This window comes from Armigeres subalbatus, chromosome 3 (genome assembly GCF_024139115.2).
Source record: "Armigeres subalbatus isolate Guangzhou_Male chromosome 3, GZ_Asu_2, whole genome shotgun sequence".
Taxonomy (NCBI): domain Eukaryota; kingdom Metazoa; phylum Arthropoda; class Insecta; order Diptera; family Culicidae; genus Armigeres; species Armigeres subalbatus.
In genome coordinates this window covers 3,531,562-3,555,312 of record NC_085141.1, presented here as the reverse complement: position 1 = coordinate 3,555,312, position 23,751 = coordinate 3,531,562, and the positions used below count along the sequence as shown (strand labels likewise).

The 23,751-nt window shown below is 38.0% G+C and overlaps 1 protein-coding gene and 1 long non-coding RNA gene across 7 annotated transcripts in view; one reads left to right on the top strand and one right to left on the bottom strand.

Moving 5' to 3' along the window:
- The window catches only part of LOC134226414 (REST corepressor), a 100,941-nt gene that overhangs the window by 56,398 nt on the left and 20,792 nt on the right, over window positions 1-23,751 (bottom strand). Inside the window, exons 8-11 of one of the 6 annotated variants that reach the window (XM_062707179.1) lie at window positions 23,451-23,694; window positions 23,160-23,330; window positions 18,095-18,421; window positions 17,233-17,871 (exon numbers count right to left, since the gene is read on the bottom strand). The exons of 2 other annotated variants lie outside the window; for them this stretch is intronic. In XM_062707179.1, coding sequence (XP_062563163.1) covers window positions 17,608-17,871; window positions 18,095-18,421; window positions 23,160-23,330; window positions 23,451-23,694 — 1,006 coding nt within the window. In that variant the 3' untranslated portion in view covers window positions 17,233-17,607. Of the gene's footprint in view, window positions 1-17,232; window positions 17,872-18,094; window positions 18,422-23,159; window positions 23,331-23,450; window positions 23,695-23,751 lie in introns of those variants that run through there. 3 more of the 6 variants (XM_062707180.1, XM_062707181.1, XM_062707182.1) reach the window with 3 other exon arrangements.
- On the top strand, window positions 7,882-9,175 carry LOC134224964 (uncharacterized). Its single transcript, XR_009983122.1, has 4 exons — window positions 7,882-8,070; window positions 8,180-8,310; window positions 8,435-8,858; window positions 8,994-9,175. It is a non-coding gene; the product is annotated as an uncharacterized LOC134224964 (long non-coding RNA).

The window sequence follows — 23,751 nt, the reverse complement described above, 5'->3', positions numbered from 1 at the left end:
GATAAATTGGTCTACCAAGTCAACTGCGCTCGATAGCTATCCGAAATCGACCAGTCATGTCCATAAAAATCCGTAGAGCCCACTCCGTAGAAACTTCCGGAGGAATTCCTGGAGGAACTTCTGTAGGAATTTATGGAGGATCTTCCAAAGGAATTCCTAAAGGAACTTCCTTAGAAACTTCTGGAGGAGCTTCCGAAGGAATTTCAGGAAAATTCCGGAGGAATTCCAAGTAACTCAGTTTTCAGAGTGGCTTTCAGTCGTAAATAATAGCGTTAACAATTTTATTTCATCGCTGACGTTTCGATCCGGGGATGGGATGTAATCACCCATCCTCGGGCTGCAAAAAACCCTCTATAGTGTGTGACAAAATTAGTGTCGAAAAGTGTTCGAAGTGAGCTATATTTTGTCCAATGACACCAGAAACAATTTCCACTTATAAAGTGACAAAACTCCGTACGAATATAGCAGTAGTTAACAAATTGACTTCCATCGATCAGTGAAGAAGATACCAGCCCCGGATCGAAACATCGGTGATGAAATAAAATTGTCAACGGCATTATTCACGCCTGAAAGCCTTTCCGAAAATTGAACTACAAAATTTACAGTTGAAATTCATACCTCCAGGAGTAACTTCCGGAAGAATTGCTGGATGAACTTCCGGAGGAATTCTTGGGGGAATTCCTGGAGGACTTTCCGCTGGTATTCCTAGAGGAAATTTCGGATGAACTCTTACCGGAACTTCCGGAGGAATTTCCAGAGGAATTCCAGGGAGCTCTTCCACATGAACTTCGAGAAGAATTCTCGGAAAAAATTTCGGAGGAATTCCTGGAGGAACTTGCGACCAATTGATCCAAACTTCTGAACAGTTGAAATCCCTAAGACCGGGTTTTACTGAGTTTCAAATCATACACGTGTACTTCCAGGATATGAATAAATATGATTTGTTACTGTCAGATTTGCATCGAACGCAGTTGACGTGGTAGACCAATTGATTCAAAGTCCACAATAGTTTTGAGAACGGAAATTATTTGGTTTGAGAAAATCTGAGTGGAATATCAAACGCATGGGCTCTACGGACTTGTATGGCCATGACTGGTTGATCTCAGATAGCTATCGAGTGCAGTTGACCTGGTAGAGCAATTGATACAAACTCCAGAACAGATTGGAGAGCCTAGAGTATCTGGTGTGCGTATACCTAAATTACAAATCTAATGCGTGAAATCTTCGGTTAAGTATGGACTTGACTTATTGATTTGAGATAGTTGTCGCACGCAGCTGACTTGGTAGACCAATTGATCCAAACTCCAGAACAGTTTGGAAAACATAGAACATCTGGTTGGGATATAACTGAGTCACATATCATACGCGTAGGCTCTACAGACTTGTATGGACATGACTGGCCAATTTTGGATAGTTATCGACCGCAGTTGACTTGGTAGACCAAATAATTCAAACTCCAGAACAGATTGTAGAGCCAAGAACATCTGGTTTGGGTATAGCTGAGCTGCAAATCATACGCATGGGCTCTACGGGCTTGTATGGGCATGACTGGTCGATTTCAAATAGCTATCGAGCGCAGTTGACATGGTAGACCGTTTGATCCAAATTCCAGAACACATTGGAAAGCCTAGAACATCTGGTTTAGGTATATCTGTGTTGCATATCATACGCGTGGGCACTACAGACTTGTATGGACATGACTGGTCGATTTCAGATAGCTATCGAGCGTAGTTGACCTGGTAGACCAATTGATACAAACTCCTGAACAGTTTAGAGAGCCTAGAACATCTGGTTTGAGTATATCTAAGCTGCAAATCATACGCGTGGGCTCTACGGACTTGTACGGACATAACTAGTCGATTTCAGTTGACCTAGTAGACCAAATAATTTAAACTCCAGAACAGATTGTAGAGCAGTTGACCTGGTAGACCAAATCATCAAAACTCCAGAGCAGTTTGGAGATCCTAGAATATCTAGTTTGGGCATATATGAGCTGCAAATCATACGCGTGGGCTCTACGGACTTGTATGGATATGACTGGTCGATTTCGGATAGCTATCGAGCGCAGTTGACTTGGTAGACCAATTGATCCAAACTCCAGAACAGTTTGGAGAACCGAGAACATCCGGTTTAGACAAAACTGAGTGAAATATCATTCATTTGGCATCTACGAACTGGCATGGACATGACGGGTTTTCCATTGGCACGGGTTTTCGTAGTTTTCTTCGGCAAAATTTGCATATCATCTTTCATCAGTTATAGAGGTCGTTTTGGAGTCGCTAGAGATGTCCAGAAGAAACATATTGTTCACATATAGTATAGTGAATGCTAGAATAGTGTTATAAAACATTTTTGGAACCTGTAAGTGTTTTTCACACTGAAATATGTCATGTAAAGTAAATTTTACTATATTTTGGAAAAACCATCCTAACTCACGCCACGCCCCTATAGGGAAAAAATGAGCATCTCTAGAAACATAACTCACCAGTATGGTGAAACTAGATGAGATGGGTAAGACATCCGTAAAAGAGTTGTGAAAATCGGTTAAAAGACGGCTGAAAACCAGCGGTTTGAAAATTTAGTTCCCATGATTTTCTGATCACGGTATTCGGCGTGTAAAGATTGCAGAAAGATTCTGGAGAAGAAGAAAGAATCGCGGGCGATCGCGCTGCAGCAAGGGACCCTACAGAACGCAGAACGCTATAGACGGAAGCGGCAACAGCAGACCCGCCTCTTTCATGAGAAGTAACGCCACCTGGAAGAAGCGGAGTGCGAGGAGATGGAACAGCTGTACGGTTATCAAGAAACACGCAAGTTCTATCAGAAGCTCAACGCTTCCCGCAAAGGCTCCATGCCATGAGTCGAGATGTGCAGGGGTAAGCATGGAGCGTATTGACGAACGAACGTGTGGTGATCGAAAGGTGGACGCAGCATTTCGAAGGACGCCTAAATGGTGCTGAGATTACAGGCAGTGAAGGCCAATGAAGAGATGTGACCTCGAACCGTGTATTGAGGCGTCAAATTGTTGATTCAGTGTTATCTGTTTAGATGCAAGCTAAATAAATAGAATGTAAAACAATTAATTGCACACATTACTCGACTTGTTAGAAAGAAGCAGAGAAAACGCAACGATTCTGTATTATTGTATTTAAACGACGCGGAACGCGGGCAGAAACAATGTTGAATAACCCTTTTCAGAGATGAAAAATTGAAATAGATTCATGAAATGCTGTTCGAATGCTTGGACTCTTTAATTTTATTTCCTAAATTACCTACAGTTTTAAACTCCACTAAGGAAACTGTTTTGCATAATAGCCAGTAATAGTGGTAGCTCGATTTTCTCTGGATTTGGTGCATTTTGATTTTTACAAATTAAAAGGAACCAATGGGATTCCATGTACCAGTTAATGGAGGAAGCGATTTTGAAAAGAAAACAGTATCAACAATATTTTTCCTGAAAAGAAGAGAAGAACAGATTTCTGCCAATTTATTTATTGTGCCTTGCAATAAAATGACAATTTTCGTGATCATTTTCCAAGGCTCTCATAGATGTGAAAAATGTATCCGCAGTACAAATAGCACGTGTTATCAAAGCCTCCTTCGCCACAATCCTCCACGTGGCGGCTGAATTTTTCAAAAATATTAAAGTAGTTTTTTCTGGCTGCGCCTATGTTTTTCTTAGGCGACTAACAGAAGCTTATTTTTTGTTGCGAATAAAAAAAAGCGGAGTCGATTTTTTTTTACGAGCGGTACTGTACAGTACATCACAGGAAATATATTTCTATCAATGTTATGAATTAAACAATTTGGACCTGTCACTAATATTATACTATTACCGGTACACCGACCTTACATATTAGCTAATGAGAAGAAAACGATTGTTGCAGTTTTTTTTATCTAGAACACGCTTTTATTATCGGTGCTAATTGGTTTGAACTGTGCAGCAATGTGGCATTCCGGCTTCAGCATACGAATTGTTTGGAAGCTTTTCACGAAAAAGTACTTGACTTAAATAAAACAAGCTTGTTTTTGTATCTTGATGAAGGTTGATGAACGGAGCTTTTTTGCGGACTATAAATGTGTATAATTGCATGAACCGAGCATGATATTCACCAAACATAAATAGAGATACAAATCCATCGACAATGTTATTTAAGTGAACGGAAATTTTAAATCTTGCGCGCGTAATCTAGACATATTATTTTTTAAATTTCTTTATGGTATTGGACAATTCTAGGAATTTGAATGATTCTTCGGAGTAGTAATGGACAATCTAGTAGAATGCTTGCACTCGCGATTCATACACCCAACCGGCGGTTGTTAGATTTTCTAACAATTCTGTATAAAAATCTACCAAAACCTGTATAAGAACTGGGCATATGCGAAATTGTTAGATTCTTATGCAAAAAATGTAAGCTCTCAAACAAAAATTGTTAGAAAAGCTTACAAAATTGTTAGATTCTTATACAATACTTGTATAAGAATCTAACAATTTCGCATATGCCCAGTTCTTATGCAGGTTTTGGTAGATTCTTATACAGAATTGTTAGAAAATCTAACATCCGCCGGTTGGGTGTACCGGTACATTTGAAATCCACGGAGCTGTAACGCAAGTTTTTGATTTGCTGACGCATCTTCATCATTTGATTGATATGCAACTGAGAAATAGAGGCCGGGTCCGGAAATGGTGCTGCCCAGGAAGATCTTTTTACACATCGCCTACTTCATGATTATAGCGACATGCATCGAATATGTATCAACATTAATGATCGCCGCATGCACGTGACGCGATGCAGAGATGAAAACTTTCCTTGATAGTATACACAGTGTTCAACAGAAATCACACCTACAAGCTAATCCAATATGCTAGCCACTAGCGGTCAAAGTGCATATTTCTCGTCTCACATGAGCTCCATGTTGATATTTATGTCTTTCACTACAAAACACGTTCTTATCTGCGCTCATATATGAACCTATCGATTGAGCGAATCATGCACTGAACACTGCCGCAAATAAGGGAAACAAAATCCACCAACAGTCCATTTTGTTGGTCCACCGAAAATAAGATAACGATAACAGTAAGCTGGTGGCGCAACTTGGACACTGCACCTACCAGGATTCAATAAGCTCCCGATACTCACAATTGCGGGCTTATCGGCCACTTTCTCAATTCCTCGGAAGAGGAAATCTGGCAGTGACATCTTGGGAATGTCAACTGGTCCGTACTTGGCGTCGACAATGTTCCTCTCATGTCCTGCCTGAGAGCTGTACGAATAGCCGAGTGGGCTCGAAGCACTTGTTAGCTTTGATGAAGTGATTCTTTTCAGAAACTGACTTCCGGATCGCGGATTCAGCAGACGAAGCATGATTTCGCGGTGACGTTATACTGATTGTTGACAAAATTAAGCTGAATAATTATGATTGACTCGATGCGGCTGTAAGCTCGTGCGCTGCTCTGAAAGTCCAATCGGTAACTGATTTTCAAATCTACGAGATTGATTACATGGGGACGCCGTTGGAGCGCAGCTGAATTAATATACAACGTAACAACTTGTCTTTATTTCAATCGGCTCACTGAAACTCATCCCGCTTACAGAATAATCAATCACTCTACCAAAATACAATACAATAAAGTTCACAACGAGTGAATAGTAGAAGAAAGTGACCACATCTACATTTCTCAGGTTCCCTGCACATCATTTCAATCTCATCAAAGATGCTTTTCTAAATAGTCCATAGAAAAAAGACCCATATTCTTAACAGATATCCAATACAGTATTCCAAAGTTCATATACGATGTTTCGTTTGTCGAAAAAGTACATTGAGCGGCACCCATAAACATGGAACGATGGTACAAAACTCTGACGTGTAGAAAACGACATCGAACGACTTTGCCTTGACCAACATCCAACGCGAATGCTCTGCTCTTCTGGGATACCCGAAAACCTCTTTTTTTCTGTTTCTCTGCAATGTAAGAGAGCATGATGATGACGAGGTTGAGTTCCTGTTTGTCAACTCTATAGAGTATAGAAGAGTATACTGCTGATATTTAAGCCTTCCCTAAAAATGCTAAAATATTGGCAATATTATCCATTGATTTTTTTTAGATTATTTTTTTTTATTGGTCAATCCACATTGAAATTTCTGTTTTTCCATTAATATAGTCCGAATTGCGCAAGACCTTCATTTGAAATTGAACGACTATGAGAACTTTAATCTTGGAAATATGTTGTTCCAATTTATGTTAAAATGTATGTAAACTGTATCGTTGATACATACTGGCACACAAAGTTACAGGTGAATTCGTGGTACAATAATCTTACACTGTACATATTTAAAGGATTTAGTGTTGAACCTTGAAAATGTTAAAAATTCGTGTAAAAAATAATAAGGTATATGACTATGACTCAATTTAGCTTTTTACCAACAATGGTAGGTTTGATTTTCGGTCCAGTTTAGGATCCTTTCGATTAATTATGCGTGCGCACAAGATACAAATTCAAGCAACGAAGCACCACATTGAAAGACAAGCCATGTTCCGCTGTTAATATCTGCTATCTCTTTTGTCTTATGTGATTCTTCGTTGTGGGCTTACTTCTTAGTTCTGAGTAAATTTCCAGTCGTTATTCGCCTGTTGGGATTTTACTATAAGGATCACTTTTTAGTTGAACCTCCGATGGTTGTGCCATGGCTCAACTAAGAAGCAATCAAACGCTTCAAATGTTTAAGTCGAAATGCACGTGTTTAAATGGCTGGCAGGCTAACCCATCTCAAAAACAGCATTCGGTAGTTGTGTCGAGGTTGTGATCATTCTGAATGCCACGCACAGTATATGTATTGTCAATATTCTACAGTAATGTAAAGGCCACTTTTGGGCCAGCGCGCGCTTTGTTTCAGAGATTAGACATAATTTTAGATCCGACGTCTCTCGTTTTGTATCTGCGCGCTTATGCTCAGCAGAACAGCGATGAGCGTTTGTTCACCTTTGGACCGTGATTAAACACGAAATCTCTGAATTGGAGCGAAAGATTGTAGCCAAATATAGTTTTGGAGTACACCATAGTTTTGTTTCATATTTCGTAGGGATCTCTTCCATTGTTAATAACACTTTCCTATATTAATCCCATTCGCAAGCCTTCAACATTTTGTTTGTTCTTCTAGAAATTTGATGAATACCTATTATATGTACTGTGATGTCCATAAAAGCTATTGTATAATATAGATAGGAAATCAAGCAAATATGGTTTACACAGGATTTTGTTTTTACACGATTTTTTTTTCGCTCGTATTTTTGTTCGTGTGACTTCAATTTGCCACCAAAATCTTTGCAACATGTTTCAAAAAATCCTAAATAATTCAAAGAAAAATCACATGGTAATTAATATGCGTTAAGCATTTAGGATGGGTGAAAAATTAAGAAAGTGTGTGTGTAAAAATCGTGTAAAAACAAAATCCAGTGTAGTTCTACTTACATTGGCAGCATTAATGATATGTTACCCAGGAGCAGTGTTCTTGTTTGTCTATAGTGCAGATTGGAAAAGCCTTCTGATATGGTAGCATGATGAATATACTGAAATTTTGAGAAATAGATAAAAGTATTGCCTATGGAGAACTTGAAACAAGATTAACTTTAGGTACGCAGCATTTTTCAACCATCCCGTTCTGTGTTCATCCTTTCAAAAACAAAAAAGAAAGGATAAGCAATGTGATTTATATCTAATTTTCATGATTTTTTCAGCTGTGAACAAACATATTAAATTTCGGTTAACAGATGAAATTTGTGGCTTTCGAGAAAAAAAAATAATTTGTTGCACTGAGATGGAAAATAATCAAGAGGCACTGGCTTTAGTTTGGTATTATAAAAATCTTAAAAATTGGACGCATTCATTGATTATATGAATAGGATTTTTTGCTAAAGAGGATAAAAATTGCGTGTTGAGATTACGAAGTTATATAATACAACTCTCCATATACGATTTTGATGTAGAATATAGGCCTGATTCGCAGATTTTTGTATTGGTATTCCCTTGACCAAATAATTCCCGAGTGCGTAGACATAGACCCAGCAAGGTATAAACAGTTTAAGTTTTTTCTTACTGAATTTCTATTGAACATTGAACAAGAGAATGAATAGAATGAAAATAAAACAATGAATCGCCTACTTTGAGCGTACTTACAGCGGCACACTAGGAGTTAACTTTCGGAAATCAGTATGGCGAAAGGCACCTAAGGTTTAATATCTCTAAAATAATCACCTTTATCGAAAAAATATGTGATAGGCGTAGTAGCGGACACCTTCCTACATAACAGGTACCAAATAGATTTTCGTGAAAAGTTCCTGCTGTTGAGAAAACCTGCGTTAGATGTATTTCGTCATACAAACTTCAGGTGGTTAACTCATGTTAACTTATAAAATGTTATCCATTTTTTTTAGATTCCTCTCAATGGACATAGGCTAACGGCTCGTGGAATTCAGCTGCAAATGGTATACAATCTACGCCATCAAGCGAAAGTCTTCATAACCAAGGGGGACTATCATGTCTAGGAAGCGTATAACGAGGGTTTCGGACGATGAAGACTTTTCGGTTTTTTTCGAAGTTTCCAATGGTTCCAGAGAAGCAGAAAAAACATATCATATGCAACGGAGTCCTGTAATTGATTGTTTTTTTAGCCCTATACCTGATATTCACTCAAATCCATGTTATCGAAATCCATTCACTCAAATCCATGTGTATTGATCTACTCAAAATGACTCATCAACGCTCATCGTTATATTTTCAATTTCAACGTCATCGTTTTCACTTTCCAAAAAATCTTCGAGATCCCTGCCATCTTTTTTGGTGTTTTCGGATGAAAATGTAGGTTGCGAAAGATCTGTGTCTATTTGTCTTTTGACCGAAATGGCTTGAAATGGGACAGATTCTTGATTTCCTAGGCACAATTAGTATATAAATACAAGCGTACAAAAAAATGCAGTTTTTATTACTTTTCAGAGCAGCAGCTCGATTTCCAGCTTCCCATTTTTCCAAAAGCTTTATGCACGAGTCAATTAATCTTATTAAGGAAATTATTAGAAGAAAAACAGATGGGAAAAGACTGCCCGTTCCGCAAGAACTTTGTTAAAAACACAATATAATTGAATAATGAACAGATCCATCTAAAGTTTTGTAATGTCACCTGAAGAATCTTTAGGTGAAGGTTTTTTGTTTGTGTTCTCAGATCCTATCAACGTTTCCGTCGCCGGCTGATTCTCGCCCAAATCGGCGATCGCCACGTGCCTGCTTCGAGTAGCTCCTTGGGACCGCCAAGTCGCAGCTAGGCGCACGTTGGTTTTTTTTTCTGGCAATCGATGGGATAACCAAAACGACCAAAACACAGTCTTTGAACAGTCGCAATCGATGAGATCACCAAAACACAGCCTTTCGATAGAAGCTATCGATAGTAGCAGTATACCAGGTTAGAATACCACTGTAAGAAACGTGCACGTTTAGGGCCGCTAGGAAGGCATAAGAATAATAAACAGTGTGTAGTGTGATCTTTACCATTTGTCGGATTAAGCAGAGAAAATTTAGTTTCTATCAGGGGTTCTCTTATTCGGTTCCGTCTAGTTTGGTTTTAAAGTGCTTTTTGATAGTCTTCACCCGACCTGCCCTGAGAGGACTAGCCGGGTACGGTGCTTGAACGCGCTCTTCCACAGTACGGTATTCCCGTACTGGTGCTTAAGTGGGAGAGTTTTCAAAAGGGTGGTGCATAGGAGGACTTGCCAGTTTTGCGGACATAGTTCAAATCATTTGATTGTAAAAACAGCTATGGTCTAGTTGGTCTATCTCATGCCTTGCACTATTTCCGCTCTTGCAAACAAACTACTGTTACACAATAAGATTAGAAGGTTTAGTAGTTGAAAGATGTTTGAATATCATTGAATACTGTGAAGAGTACAAGAACCTTTGTTCCTGAAGTTCATCTGAATTGCAGAATGTCTTTCTGAGATTTGTTTCAATGAATAATTAGCAGTGGCTGGTTTTTTACCCGCCGCTGCAAGCATCCAGGCGCTATCGGATACGCGCAAATAGCCAGCATGAGTTAACCGCCAGAATTTTGTATGGCGAAAGGTATCTAACGTGGGATTTCTCAAAAGTAGGAGCTTTACACGAAAAACTATTTGGTTCCACTTATGTAGGAAGGTGTTTGCTACTACGCCTACCAAATATTTTTTCGATAATGGTGCTTAATTTTGAGAAATCGCACCCTCAAAGTGGGTGATTCATTTGGTGATACTTTTTTTTATTATACGCACTGCTGGGTCTAGTTGGGTCAATGAAATCTAGCTCTGATATGAGTCGGTCGATGATCGGAATCGTTATCGAACCTATTCGGGTCAAAGAAAATCCAATTCTGGAGTGTGTCTGACGGTGGTTTGAAACCACTTCTGGACCTAACTGGGTTAATAAAATTTCACTCTGGGGTGAGATGGTTGAAGGTCAGAGTTTCTATCGGATCTAGTTGAATCAGGGAAAACCATTTTTTGGAGTGGGTTTGTTGATGGCCGGGAGTTGCCATTGAACCCAGTTAGGACAAATTAAATCAAACTCTAACGTGGGTTGGTTGACTGATGTTCAAAATCGCTATCGGACGAATCAAGAAAAAAATCAAATCTAGTATGGCTAGGTTGATGGTTTGAAGTAACTAATGGGTCAATAACTGTATGGTGTGTAGATTGATTGGTGGTCGAAATCGCCAACAGATCTACTCGGATCAAGGAAAATTTAACTCAGGACTGTGTCTGTCGATGGTTTGAAGGCACTTCCTGTACATATTTGTGTCGATAATTCAACTATGTAGTGGGTTGTTCAATGGTCGGAATTGCCCTCCACCTCAGGACCAATCTACACTTGATTATAATAAGAAGAAAAGAAAAATCCACAAAAACGAAATTTATCTGAAATACAAATTACACAAAAATCCATACCACTACTTCCGGATATAAAAACGAAAGGCACTTCTGAAATTGATCAATCGGTTTATCATGAATGTAATCATTTAAAGATGTCCACTTGAAAAAGCTGAGTAAATTCAAACCAATGAATTTGAGTTGAATTGTCCTTTTTTCAGTTAATTAAGTTATTTATTTATCTCATATATTATTCATTGTATAGTGTCCTACAGGGTTATCCAATAATCGGACCCCAATACAATAAAGTTTTAAAGCTTAACATTATTTATTACTTCATAGCACTGCTAGTTTCGGATCATCCTTTTGAATGGCGAAAGCCCCATAAAAATGTCCACGTTGTTGTAGCCCGCATTGTAAGTCTGGCATAGAGCATGAGCATGATTGACCGCCCACGGTTGCTCCTCCGTTATTGCCAGATCAGCTGTAATTACACAGAGAACCAATAGATAATGTTTGGGACTAACATTATCTTCAATGTGTAACAACTGGTGACCAAAATGTAAGCAATAACAGCGCCGGCCGTGACCGAATGCAGGTCAATTAAGGAATGGGTATGAAGATGTTGACGTGGTACTCGCTTTGATGGAAGCCGACGAGTCATCTGCACTTCCACGAGAAATCACAGGGATGTTGGATATATGGGGTAGGTAGTGTAGCAGGGTTCGTCTTGGTACACGGAATGCGGGGTGTAGCGTGTAGTTTGATCAACGTTAAACAATAATACAATCGAACGCGCACTAGTTAATTGAACTACCGACCGCACAAAGCAGAACCAAATATTTTGTTGATCGCGCGATCGTTCTGCGTGATCAACTAAACACGATAGGAGCCGTTCTGATTTTTATTTGCTAAATAATTAACTCACCCACACAAGGCAGAACAAAGTATTCCGATGATCGCGCGATCGTTCTGCGTGGTCAACATAACATGATAGGACGCGCACTCACTTTAATCAGTTTTCCGATTGTCATCTATGATTAGACATCTATGATTATATAGACATTAGACACAGATCATCTATAAATTCAATTTTTTTCGGGTCGGTTCAAGTACGAGACACTGAAGACGACCTTACTGTTGACGTTGAGGTCGAAATACGTATCTGTCAAGGTACAATTAAGTGGTGGAATTAAATGGGATTGTACAAACTCGTCAAGTTCAATTTTTTAATTTCCTGACTTTTCCTTCCCGATTCACGGTGGCGTAGTCTAAGCCAAAACTATAATGAAAAATGAAAAATAAATCGGTTTATGCTGAAATGTGACGCGAGAAAAACAAAACATATCATTACTGAAACGCGGTACACTTCGATCCTCGAAACACAGAAAAGAATAGAAAAAAGTTTGATTTGAAGACAAGAATTTACAAGGAATAAAATTAATATATAATAACAAAGTAGGAAAGGGGTGCAATAGATATTGATAATGTTAAGAGGCAAATCTATAACGAGTTGCTTAACATAATATTAAATTGACCATTCTACGAGGGAAATCAGCGACGAAAGGTAGAACGACTTACCCAAAGTACAAATGATCGAGTTAACCGTTCGACACAGCAGTTTACGGAGGAACAATTAGCACACCTCAACAAGGGGTTAGGGTATGATACAAAAAAATGCAACCTTTCATACAAAAAGTGTTACGATGGGGAGGGTGGGGGTTCAACATCACCAAATTTAGTGTTACGTAATTTTAGAAAGAACCCTTATTGCTTTCATTCATGAGTGCTGTTGAAACAGATATGTGCTTCCGAAGAGAGAAAATACCTTATGATATATGTTGCTTTCTGAAACATTGATTTGAGCAATGAAAAAGAATTTGGCTTGTTTCTTATTTTTGTGGTTTTTTTACCAGTAAGCATCCGTGTTAGCAAAAAGAAGCGACGAGTTTGGTGCTGTATTTCTCTGTTTTGCGATGAGATGAATACATATACGTTCAGTGAGATGGAAAACGGAACAGTTTCCTTACATAATTCACATCATTAGACGGTGTTGAGACATTGAAAATTTCGTTATAAAATCAGCGAATAGACTTGAAAATTGTTGTGAAGGTTTTGTTGGTTTTTAACAGCATATTTAGCAGGTTTGCATGAACTGTTTTCAATACGATGAAGGAAAATGTACCAGTTTTCAGCAACTAACTGTTCCAACATTTCGCATGCCAATTTCGTTTCAATCAATAGCTTTAATGTTGGAAAACAAAAGCTTCACGTCATTGAGATGTTTGGTAATATCTACCAGAAAAGACAAGTCACTCGCCTATTTAGAATCATTCAGCTTGGGCATTGGAGTTTATTTATCTTCTAAAAATAGTGCGATTTCTTCTCGAAGAGAATAAAATCTCCCAACGATGGTAACACGGCTTAGTCACCGAACTTCGCAATAATACAGCAACCCTCCGTATTCTGCTTCAATTTCCGTCAACATCTTTTAGAATTGGTGTGGTGGATTCCTCGTATTGATAAAGGTTATTGGCTTCCCAACAAACAACGACAAGCTACAAATAAGCATCTAAGTTGAATTATTGTTTATTTGCAATCTTCATAGCTGAATAAAATGTATGCTGAATAATTCGCTAGACAGATTTCATCTCAGCATTTGATCCAACTAATATTCGACTTGGACTATTTATTTGTTTACCACCTTTATTTGAGGTCGAACTAACGTTTTAGTTTTATCACATTTCAGCATATTGGGGAATTTTGTCAATGTGCTGAACTAATGATTTTAAAAATTCTCTGTTCGACTATGATGTGATGCTCTGAAAGGGTGGTCGAATTGAGTTTGAATAGTAGATTAATAAGCAAGCATTAGACATCCTTCTTAACCGTTGTCCTTCTTAACGTTGGATAATGTGACCAGATAAATTTTGTGTGAGCGCGGGACAAAAAAAAAGTTCATAGTTTAATATGTTTTAAAAATACGTTTAAATCAAATCTTTCAATGTTTTATGTGTTACCAAAGCATTTCAGAAGTCAAAGCTTTCTTCAAATGTTGAATGTGCAGCTCAATGTAGCTGCCATGGAGTTTCGTATAATTTTGAAGTTTATCGGTTCCCAGTCCAATATCTGAAAAACTGTTGCAACTATCGAATTTCAGTTGAAAAGCATTGCAGTTAAATAACTTTCAGCTGTTGATCGTCTAGTGTATAGAATGTTGTTAGATTTTTTTTTGTAGCAATAGAAGCAATGATATAGAGCCTCGAAAATTGTTTTTCGAGTAACCTAAATAACTCTTTCTAAAATACCTAACAAAAGTAGATACTGTGATTATAAATTAATTAGATCACATTTTTCTTAACCTTCCGGGACTCGCTTGGTTCTGGACTGCTCAGGTAGTCCCGCTTCTGTTGTGAACGAGAAGCGTGCTTTTCTCGAAGATGTTGTACTATTTACAACGGCGCGAGTCCTCGAAGGTTAAAATCTATTCTGATTGAAGCTTTCACCTTCAGGAATATGATCCACGGTTTTAGTTCCAATTTATTTACAAACAGGTGATACTGAATAGATATCTGCTCAGAAAATCAAAAATTCCGTCCCATTTCAGATCGGTTCCGATTCTGCAGGGAGAGCATCGTGATTGAGTTTTTCATGCAGAATCGCATCGAATCGCTTATTCGTCAAAAAAAAATTTCGATTCAAAACCCAATAAAAGCATATTTTATGTTACCTATGGATTTATTTTCCATTGTATTAAGCAAAGAAAGTAAATTCGATTAATTCAACGGAGAATAACACGTAGAAATCAAGCAATGATGCAAACCGCGAGGCGAATCATGAACGATTCTCTGTGCCATGAGTCGGGTGGTGTTTGACTCGCGCTTGATTAAAATTTTGGAAAAGATTTAAGAATTTGTGTTTTTCTCAACACTGCTACACAGTAACACAGTAAACACAGTAAAGATCGTCTTCTAACTGGAGTAGATTTTCCGCAAGATTTTGGTCCGCATGGCATTTAAATGGAGTGGAATTTTGGACGTTACGTGTCGAAATCCAAGCAATTACGCAGCAGGAAATACATGGAAGCGAAATCTGCTTACAAGATTCTCAGGGTATAAGGTTTGGGTAAAACAAACTATTACACGCAAAAAAATGTTGCGGTCTCAACTACCATTCCGAGGGTTAATTTAAGAATACGCACCGACGATTTTCAGCAGACAACAAACCCGTTTGATTTTACCATGCGCGCAGTAAAAATCAACTGTGGTCCTGGTGGAATGTTGTTGCATGAACTGAATCAGTGGTGAATTTGTCCGAATGCGTGGTTAATTTAACTGAAAATTTGTTGTTGTTTTAAAAACATGGCGTAGTCTACAAAATAGTAACCGTTACCATAAAATTTTTTTCTGTGTAGAAATAATTTAGTCACAGGAGAACATCTTAATCTTGAATTCTATGATCCATATGATTGCCTTATAAAACATTAGTCTAAGTCAAAATTATATTTTTTTAAATACTAAGTAATAGTTAATAATGTATTCGATTTTTCTGTATTTCGCGGGACATTATCTAAAAATAAGTTGAATGCGGGACGTTTCGCGGGACGCCTTTCAGCGCGGGACAAATAGTGAAAATGCGGGACTGTCCCGCGAAACGCGGGACGTATGGTCACATTACCATTGGATTTCACCTTTACCAATCTATCGCACAGTGGAAAAAAACATTATAATAGTTTATGCTTTTTCCGTTTGAAAGAAAATCGCGATGGCTTGAATTGATGATATTTGGATAGGAAAGTAATAATTTATTTTCAAGACATTGTTGGATTCATTGTCAAGAATACTCAGGCTTTTTATATTCGTGGGGCAATACATAATTGTTTCGTGATGCATAATTGATTCCTGATCTAAGCTGTTGGAGATTATAACGAACAAAATTGCTGGAGCAATGAAGAAAATTCAGTTCAAGTTGTGCGGAAACGAACACAAACAAATTCATACACTAATAAAATTCCACACATTTTTATTGGCAAAAATCTAAAGAAAATTACAAATAAATTTTATGTGTGCGTTAATAATCACCCGCTGAGAATGAGAATCCACATAAAGGTTATTAGTTAATGAGGGTTATATGTGTTTCCACATATATGCTATGCGAATTCACATAGCCGTTATGTGGGAATTTGCATATGCACAGCCAAGATATTTAACAAAAAAATGGTTTTCGTACGGCCGAGTTGCCGAATAATATGCAATTAATTGTAATCAAGTGTCGGTCTTTCACCGTCATTAGTCGTCTGAGTACACGCGACCGCTTACGTAAAGGCAATCAAACTCATCAAATGCTTTAGCCAAGCAAGCCTTTGGCACAGCAGAGTGCGATTGAATTCGCATTCTATACCGTCCCGCCCAGTCAGTTACTGGGGGGCATGGAGTGCGATCCTCTCGTTTAATAAACAATGTGCACTCGCTTGGCTGTGGATATACAACAGTAAAGCACATGTGGAGATTGGGCAAATCAAGCATCCGAAAGATATTCAATTTGCAAAAAAGAGAGCTAACCGCGGTGGAGGTTGGTACTCGGATTCTGATGGCTTTTCCGCAAACGTGACCTTTAAGTGGTCTTGTTGTGTGTAGGGGTTATCACGCCTATCTAGAGAGTAGGAGGTTGAGGGTTCGAGTCCCTCCAACAGGAACGACGTTAGCGAACTTTTGAATCAACTGCTACCATATAGAAGAATAAATGAACAATGGACTTTCTTTCATATGAAATAATGATCTACATCTTTAGAGGCATCCGATGTCGCATATATTTTCCTGTTTTATTTTTTGAATTCTTTTGAATTAGAATTGCATAGGTGTGGTTGCGTTCAATTAAATTATTTATCTGTTTTCCTTGTTTTGTAGTTCAATAAATTGTTAAATAATCATCTGCTTCGCATTTAACCGGTTACGACTGCGTAATATTAGTAATAATAATTAATAACGGTTTCTAATGCTTTCAACGGTTCTATCCTTGTGTATTTGGAGGAAACAGTAAATGTGTATTTGTTATCCGCATGCGCATATTGCTGCATTCCTTTTCCCTAAATAGTTCTAATGTAGGTAAGTAAGTTTACAATCCTACATTGAGGGTGTATTTTTTCTGAAGCTTGTGTTAGTTCAGTGTTTGTGATTGAATCACTAATACGATTCAGGCGCTTTTATCTTGTTTTTCCTAGCTAGATTTTGTCAAGAAATAATAAATACAAAGACTGACAAATTTGTGGTGGAACGAAAATTATTATAAGAGACGTGGGACGGTGATCTTCGGACATCTTTCTAGTCAATGATGATTCAGGATTTCTATTGGGTTTCATTTTTGGTACTTTTGAATCATATCTTAATAAAAAATGGTAGATAAACGTGGACTAACGTCTTCGTGTATCAGGGTTGGGAATCATTACGATTGAGACTAACAATAATGCTAATTGTTTTTGTCGTTATGTTTTCCAATTCTGACAAAAACAGTTTACGATTATTCATAAAAAATGAATATTATTACATTTGTAAGAAAAGTTGTCACTACTGCTACGAACAAATGAAATAATACATTGGCATTCTACCGCTACAAGAAAAAACAGAAATGGTGCAACATGACAAAGCGAAATGAGAGTAATACAGCGAACACAAAAAGAGGTTACAGAAATTAGAATTGGATTCGGCAGGTGTTGTCGCTTATTTGATGATAATAGTACTGCTACTAGCCGAATCCGACCCTTTTGCTCGGGAATTGGTTTGTTCATCAACTTCCATCGGGGCTCCGCTGTCTGCCGACGTTGCATTGGAGGTAGATATTCCGGAGGCAGAAACCGTTACCGAACTACCCGTCGAAAGGGAGGAAGCTGATAGAATACCCGAACCAGCTATAGCGCCATCTAGGCTGTCACCACCCGTTTCGGATTTCTTGCCATTGACCATCTCATCATCGGCAATATCGATCTGCAAGAGTGTATTTGAGGGTGGAAGATTGTTAGGAGAACAATCAGAATGGAAAGCAGCTACTGCAAGAAGTAGGTGTAATCATTTCTGTAATCATCATTCGTACATTTCACACACATTCCAGCATCGTTTAGTAAGCTCGATTTCTTTAATGTCTTAGGACAAACCCATGCCAATTCAAATTGTATTGCCCCTTGCGCCGTACCGCAGTCTACTCTATTACCTCTAAAATTTCATTTTCTACAAGTGTGGATTTCTTTGCGGATGATTTCTTGCCATCTTCGAGATCCAGCTTGTCTCCGCTCATTGAATTGTTATCGGCACTTTCCAATTCACTGATGCTCGTAGAAGACTCGTCTTCTTTGTTACTGCTGATGACTGTACCTGTGGCGGTACCTGTGGTATTGTTATTGTTCGTCTGCTCTTGAAGCAGCTTCTGGTCAGCTTCGAACTCCTTCAAAACATTGTCGAGATTGTACTTCCGGCGGTAGTTGACATAGAAGGTGCGTAGCTGCGCTTCAACCTTGGTGCCAATTGTGTCAGCAATTGCCTACAGGGGGAAATTCCATGCAATTCAGTTTCAGTCAAAGGAGAACCCGATAGATGCCCTCGTAGTTGCTCCCGGATCAGTTTTTGGGATTGAATGATGAAATTAATCTAACGAAAATTGTTGTGACCCATTATACCACTAATTACGAAATTTTAGGACGAATTTAATAATTTATCGTATCAATATATTCTAAGGCTTAGCGGAGAAATATGCAACTATCATGAAGGTGCTTGGTTCGAATCTATTATATTTAAAAAAAAATATTGCATATGAAAAGTTGTAGCGGTCATTGTTCTTAACATGAATGTGAATGCAAAATAACATTCATATTGATTTTCAATTTGAGCTTTGCCCATTAGTGTCTACATATATTATTCCTTGACTGATATAAGATATGATAATGTAAATACATAACCAACACGAGTCGACAATGCACAGTGAATTCAATGATTTGCATGTGCCAGAGAAATACAAAAAAAACTATTTAGAGTCGATTTCTTCATTTCCGCAGAGGCCTTAAACCATGTTTAAGCGTATTAGTAATTGGGATTCAAACTTGAAAAACCGAAATGGAGCCATCCGTACTGAAATGCATGCACTACGTAAGTTCTGGCATTTTTACTGATCTGGTGATTTTTTCAATTTCAAAGATTTTTCAAAGCGTCCCAACATTAAAAAAAACTAATTAACCCCTTCAGCGGTAATGGTGCCTTTTTCGTGAAAACACTCAAAACAATCACTACATATTCACGTGAAAAATCACGTAACTGATCTGTCCTGAACAAACGACGATTTGCAATTGCACAACATGTGAAAGATTTAGTTCGAAAAATGTACAGTCGCCTCTCCACATCTCGATATTGAAATGACTATCGAAATAGGGAGAGATCGAGGAATGGAAGGAAAATTTAAATGGTACTAGATCCAAAAAAGCTCGTTGCTATGAAAAACGACAACAAAACAAATGTCGTTTCTTGTTGTTGATGTGTTCGTTATTGTCCAAAGTTGGTCTAGTAGCCTATTAAATTGAACATATCGACATAAGGAAATAAGGAATATCGACAGAATGAATCCTGAATAGAATATTATCAGAACATATCGATATAGAGAGATATCAAGATAGGGAGGTTATCGAGATGTAGCAAGCCCAAAATGTATGTAGGTTGAAGGGACTGAGGAAACCATGCAAACTTACCTCATTTCACCGTATTCGGTAAATTTTACCGAAATCTCAACAGCAGAACTGTTCGGTAATTTATTTTACAGATTTTTTGTAATTTTTTCCATTGCTCAACTGTCAAAATCACCGAAAATCAGTTAAATTATTTACCGAACAGTTCTGCTGTTGAGATTTCGGTAAAATTTTACCGAATTCGGCGATTTATTTTAAGTGTGTGGACATAGGGAGAGATATCGAGATATAGAACATCGAGATGTAGAGATTCGACTGTATTTGGAGGGTAACCCCACTTCCCACGAAACCAGTATGCTAGGGGTTCGTTTACAAATTACGTAACGCTAAATTTGTTGATTTTGGATGGAAGGTTTAATTTTTTTTGTGTATGGATTGTAACGCTCGACTTGACCCCATCCCTCTCTCTCTATAGCGTTGCGTAATTTGTGAAAGGTCCCTAGACAGGTGCTACGAAGCACCTTCATCGTCCTCCGTAGCTCAGAAGGCTACTGATGAGATCAAACTTCCAACACCAGGCACATAGCCGAACTCTCACAATCTATGTTTAAAACCAACTTTTTCATACGTATTGTTTTTGTTTTGTGCAATGCCAACCGACAGAGGCGGAGGACGATGGAGAAAAAGAAAATGTCTAGCTTGAATTTGTCGTGCAAAAATTTAGTATGGATCCTGCTCGGGTTTAAATAATCAAATTATGTTGGGTAAGGGCCAGCTACAGGTTTCCGGTTGCAAAAATTCTGAAACGGAACGGGTCCGGGGTTTGAGGTCGGCTTCGAGTTCGGTTCGAGTTCGCAAAATGTGAAACCCAACCAGCTCTATTGCATATTACATTTTGTCGGCAACAATTAAGATGTTATATTCAGGGTGTCCATTCAAAATCTATGTTCAGATTACCGTTTTTTTCCCGGTTGGAGGAACTGCTACTAAAATATCATATTAGCGGATCTAAACAAGAAATCAGCTAATTTTTGTGTTTTTTCCAATAAAGGGAGGACTACCTGAGCAAAGTCTGAAAACATAAAGAGAGCATATAGAAAACATATTTTGATATAGATATCAAATTGAAATCATAATTTGTTTTCAAATATGAAAAATCATGACTGATTACATATTTTGATCTCATTTTGCTGTTGATTTCTAAATTGTATGATCTGACATCAAACTGTGTACTTATTTTGTTATCGGAACCAATATCAAAATTAGTTTTCGATTTGCTCTCATCGATAGCAGGAATAGTTTTCGATTTGATGTCACAGTAAGATTTTTCTGCTGTTGATTTTGATCTTTTAACCGTTAAAACGACCAAAAGGATATCAACCTGAGTTATCAAAATTAGTCGATTTCACAACAACAAAATTAGTTATCGATTTGCTCTCAAGCTTTGCTCGGGTAGGAAGCACTCAGTATGAATCAATCCCAGTTTTGTCACATGCGGAATCGAAGGAATTATAATCCACAATAATTTGTTGCGGATTTCAATTATAAAGCAGATAATTTCCAAAGATGAGCCAGCCTAGGGCTGCAAGTCTCCTTAATAAAAACAATCAATCAATTAATTCAAGAACTTAGGCTTAGATATTCCTCTCAATTCCTCAAAAAGGGATTAATCTCAAATAATCTTCTAAAAATAACTCTAGGATCCCTTGGAATTACTTTTTACTAAAATTTTATTGATGAGGGTTAAGCACTCTAATGCCTAAATTTTTGTTTTCACTGCTCAAAAACATTTCTAGACCAACATTTGAAAAGGGCGTAACAGCCAAAAATTATTCCTTCTGATTCTTTGTCTACATATAAAGTTATATATGAGGACGAGGAATCAGAAGTAATAAAATTTGGCTGTTACGCCCTTTTCAAATGTTGGTCTAGATTTTATTACATCGATCTTACCTAGTACGTTAAAATTTTGAATTTTCTTTTCAAGATTGTTTATTCATGCAGATTTTCCACCACATTTAAAGTTTGAAAATGTTCATCCAATATTCCAATAATGTAATAGTAGAATTTTCAAAGCTTTGGAACTTATTATTTTTTTCGAAGTAAAAAATTAGAGAAATATTTGGGATTAAAAAAACTCAAATTAATTAAAATTAATTAAAATGTTCTCAATTACCGAACATTCTTTCAGTACTCCAGATTATTTTTTTTGGACGAAAATAATCAAAAATAGTTCGAAAGCTGTTTAAGTTCACCCACAGTTTGTTCATGAATCCTTCCAATTCCTCTTTGATTAATCAGTTTTCATGAAATATTCATCTGAATAGTGCACCACCGTGTTTAAATAGCTCTCCTGGTAGTCACGATGTAAAAAAAATCCTTTACTTTTCATACCATAGCTTCCCAAAGACTTACAGAGGCTGGGGGTCGCAACTCACCACTTTGAGAAATTATGTTTTATACAATTTGTACCATTATTGCCGAAAAATTTGAATGATTTACACTATTGCCAGACATATTATTTTCAAATGATAGTTATTTAAGACATTACAAGAAAAAAATAGTTCATAACTTTGGTAATGAATGTTTATGATTTGATCGATAGTTCAATTTCCCGATTGGTTTCATGATTTCCCGCATTTTTCCCGGTTTTTTCCCGGTCGGGTCCAATTCCCGGTTTTCCCGCTTTTCCCGGTTTTCCTGACTGGATGGACACCCTGTTTATTCATAGCTGATCTTTTATCTATTTTATTCCGATTTTATTTGGTTACCTCCAATCAATTAGTGACATTTAATGCAACAAAGTAGTACCGAAAGGCCATCATTTCACTCCGAAAGCAAACTTTTTATAGAAGGCTCGTAGACCCATAGTGTTATATACCAATCGACGCAGCTCGACGACGACGTCCGGCCGTGCGCGCGCGCGTTTCTGTGTGTGTGCGTGTCTGCACAAAAGACGAAAAAAATTGTAACCAACTTTATTTTATAACGATCGGTCATTATGTTCAAAAGTTATAAAGAGAACCGAAAAGTTTTTTTTTTAAATGCGAGAAAGGCAGTACCACGCCGATACCAGGTGGTTAATTTAGGGTTTTGAAAGGAAGATTACTTAAATTTGTACGGTCCGTAACACCCAGACAGACACCTTCCGTTATATAATTTGTGGATGGGCCCTTCAAGAATTTTTAAATTGAAACCAGACAAGAAACATAGACAAATCTTTTTGCAAAGGGTACAGTCCGATGTGCTTCAGTAAAGGTTTCGGCCACCTTCGGACAATTCAGCTGAGAGTTTCTCTCTCAAAAGAACGAACATTCGTTGAACGAATACTTCTACCGAGTATAGAGAAACTGATATATTAGTAAAAATTTCAAAATGTGTTATTTTTTAGCAAAACTACATCAGTACTTTACGGTAAAATGGAAATATTATTTTTAGAAAAATGTCTCGCTAACGTTAATCGAAGTTTTGGTAAAGATTCGAATCTATCAAGAAAGTATTGCAAGTAATGCTTTAAACCGAAAAAAAACCCTGTGTTTCAAAACCCAAAAACTGATCCTCCATAGGCAACCACCATCGGACCAAGCACAACAACAACGACATTACCTGGAAATCGCGACCATACTTTCGAACACCCTGCACTGCCAGCAAAAGCTCCTCATTGTTCCATCGTGAGTTTATCCGTACGGTGACGGACTCCAAAGGGCGAACCCCTTTCGCCGTGTGTTGGTCTAACTTGCGTTTCCAACCACTGATGGACTGCTTGTTCAATTGAATCTGAGGGCCATTTTCGAACAGCGACCAATCAGAAAAATAAAGTCATCGAGAAGAAAGAGAAATATTCAATCAAACGGAAAGATCAAAACTCGACTAGAGAGAAGTGTCATTATCGCTTACTTGACTCCAGAGGGTAACGATCTCCCTATCCATCCCGGCTAGCAGGTCCTCGTTAGGATTCGCTTCGGCATTGTTAGTGTTCTGGGCCGTGTTAGCCAGTTTGACAATGTCGTCGTGATTGATGTACATTCCCCGCGGGGGCCTACGCTTGTGACTGTCCCCAGACTTGCCCAACAGGTTCGAATTGCGCGCGCGTTTGTTCATGAAAGTCGGACCGGATGTGGGACGCAAAACACCGGTTCGTCTAGAAGAGAGAGAAATTTTGAAGAAAGAGAACACACATAGAGAAACATTATTTCAG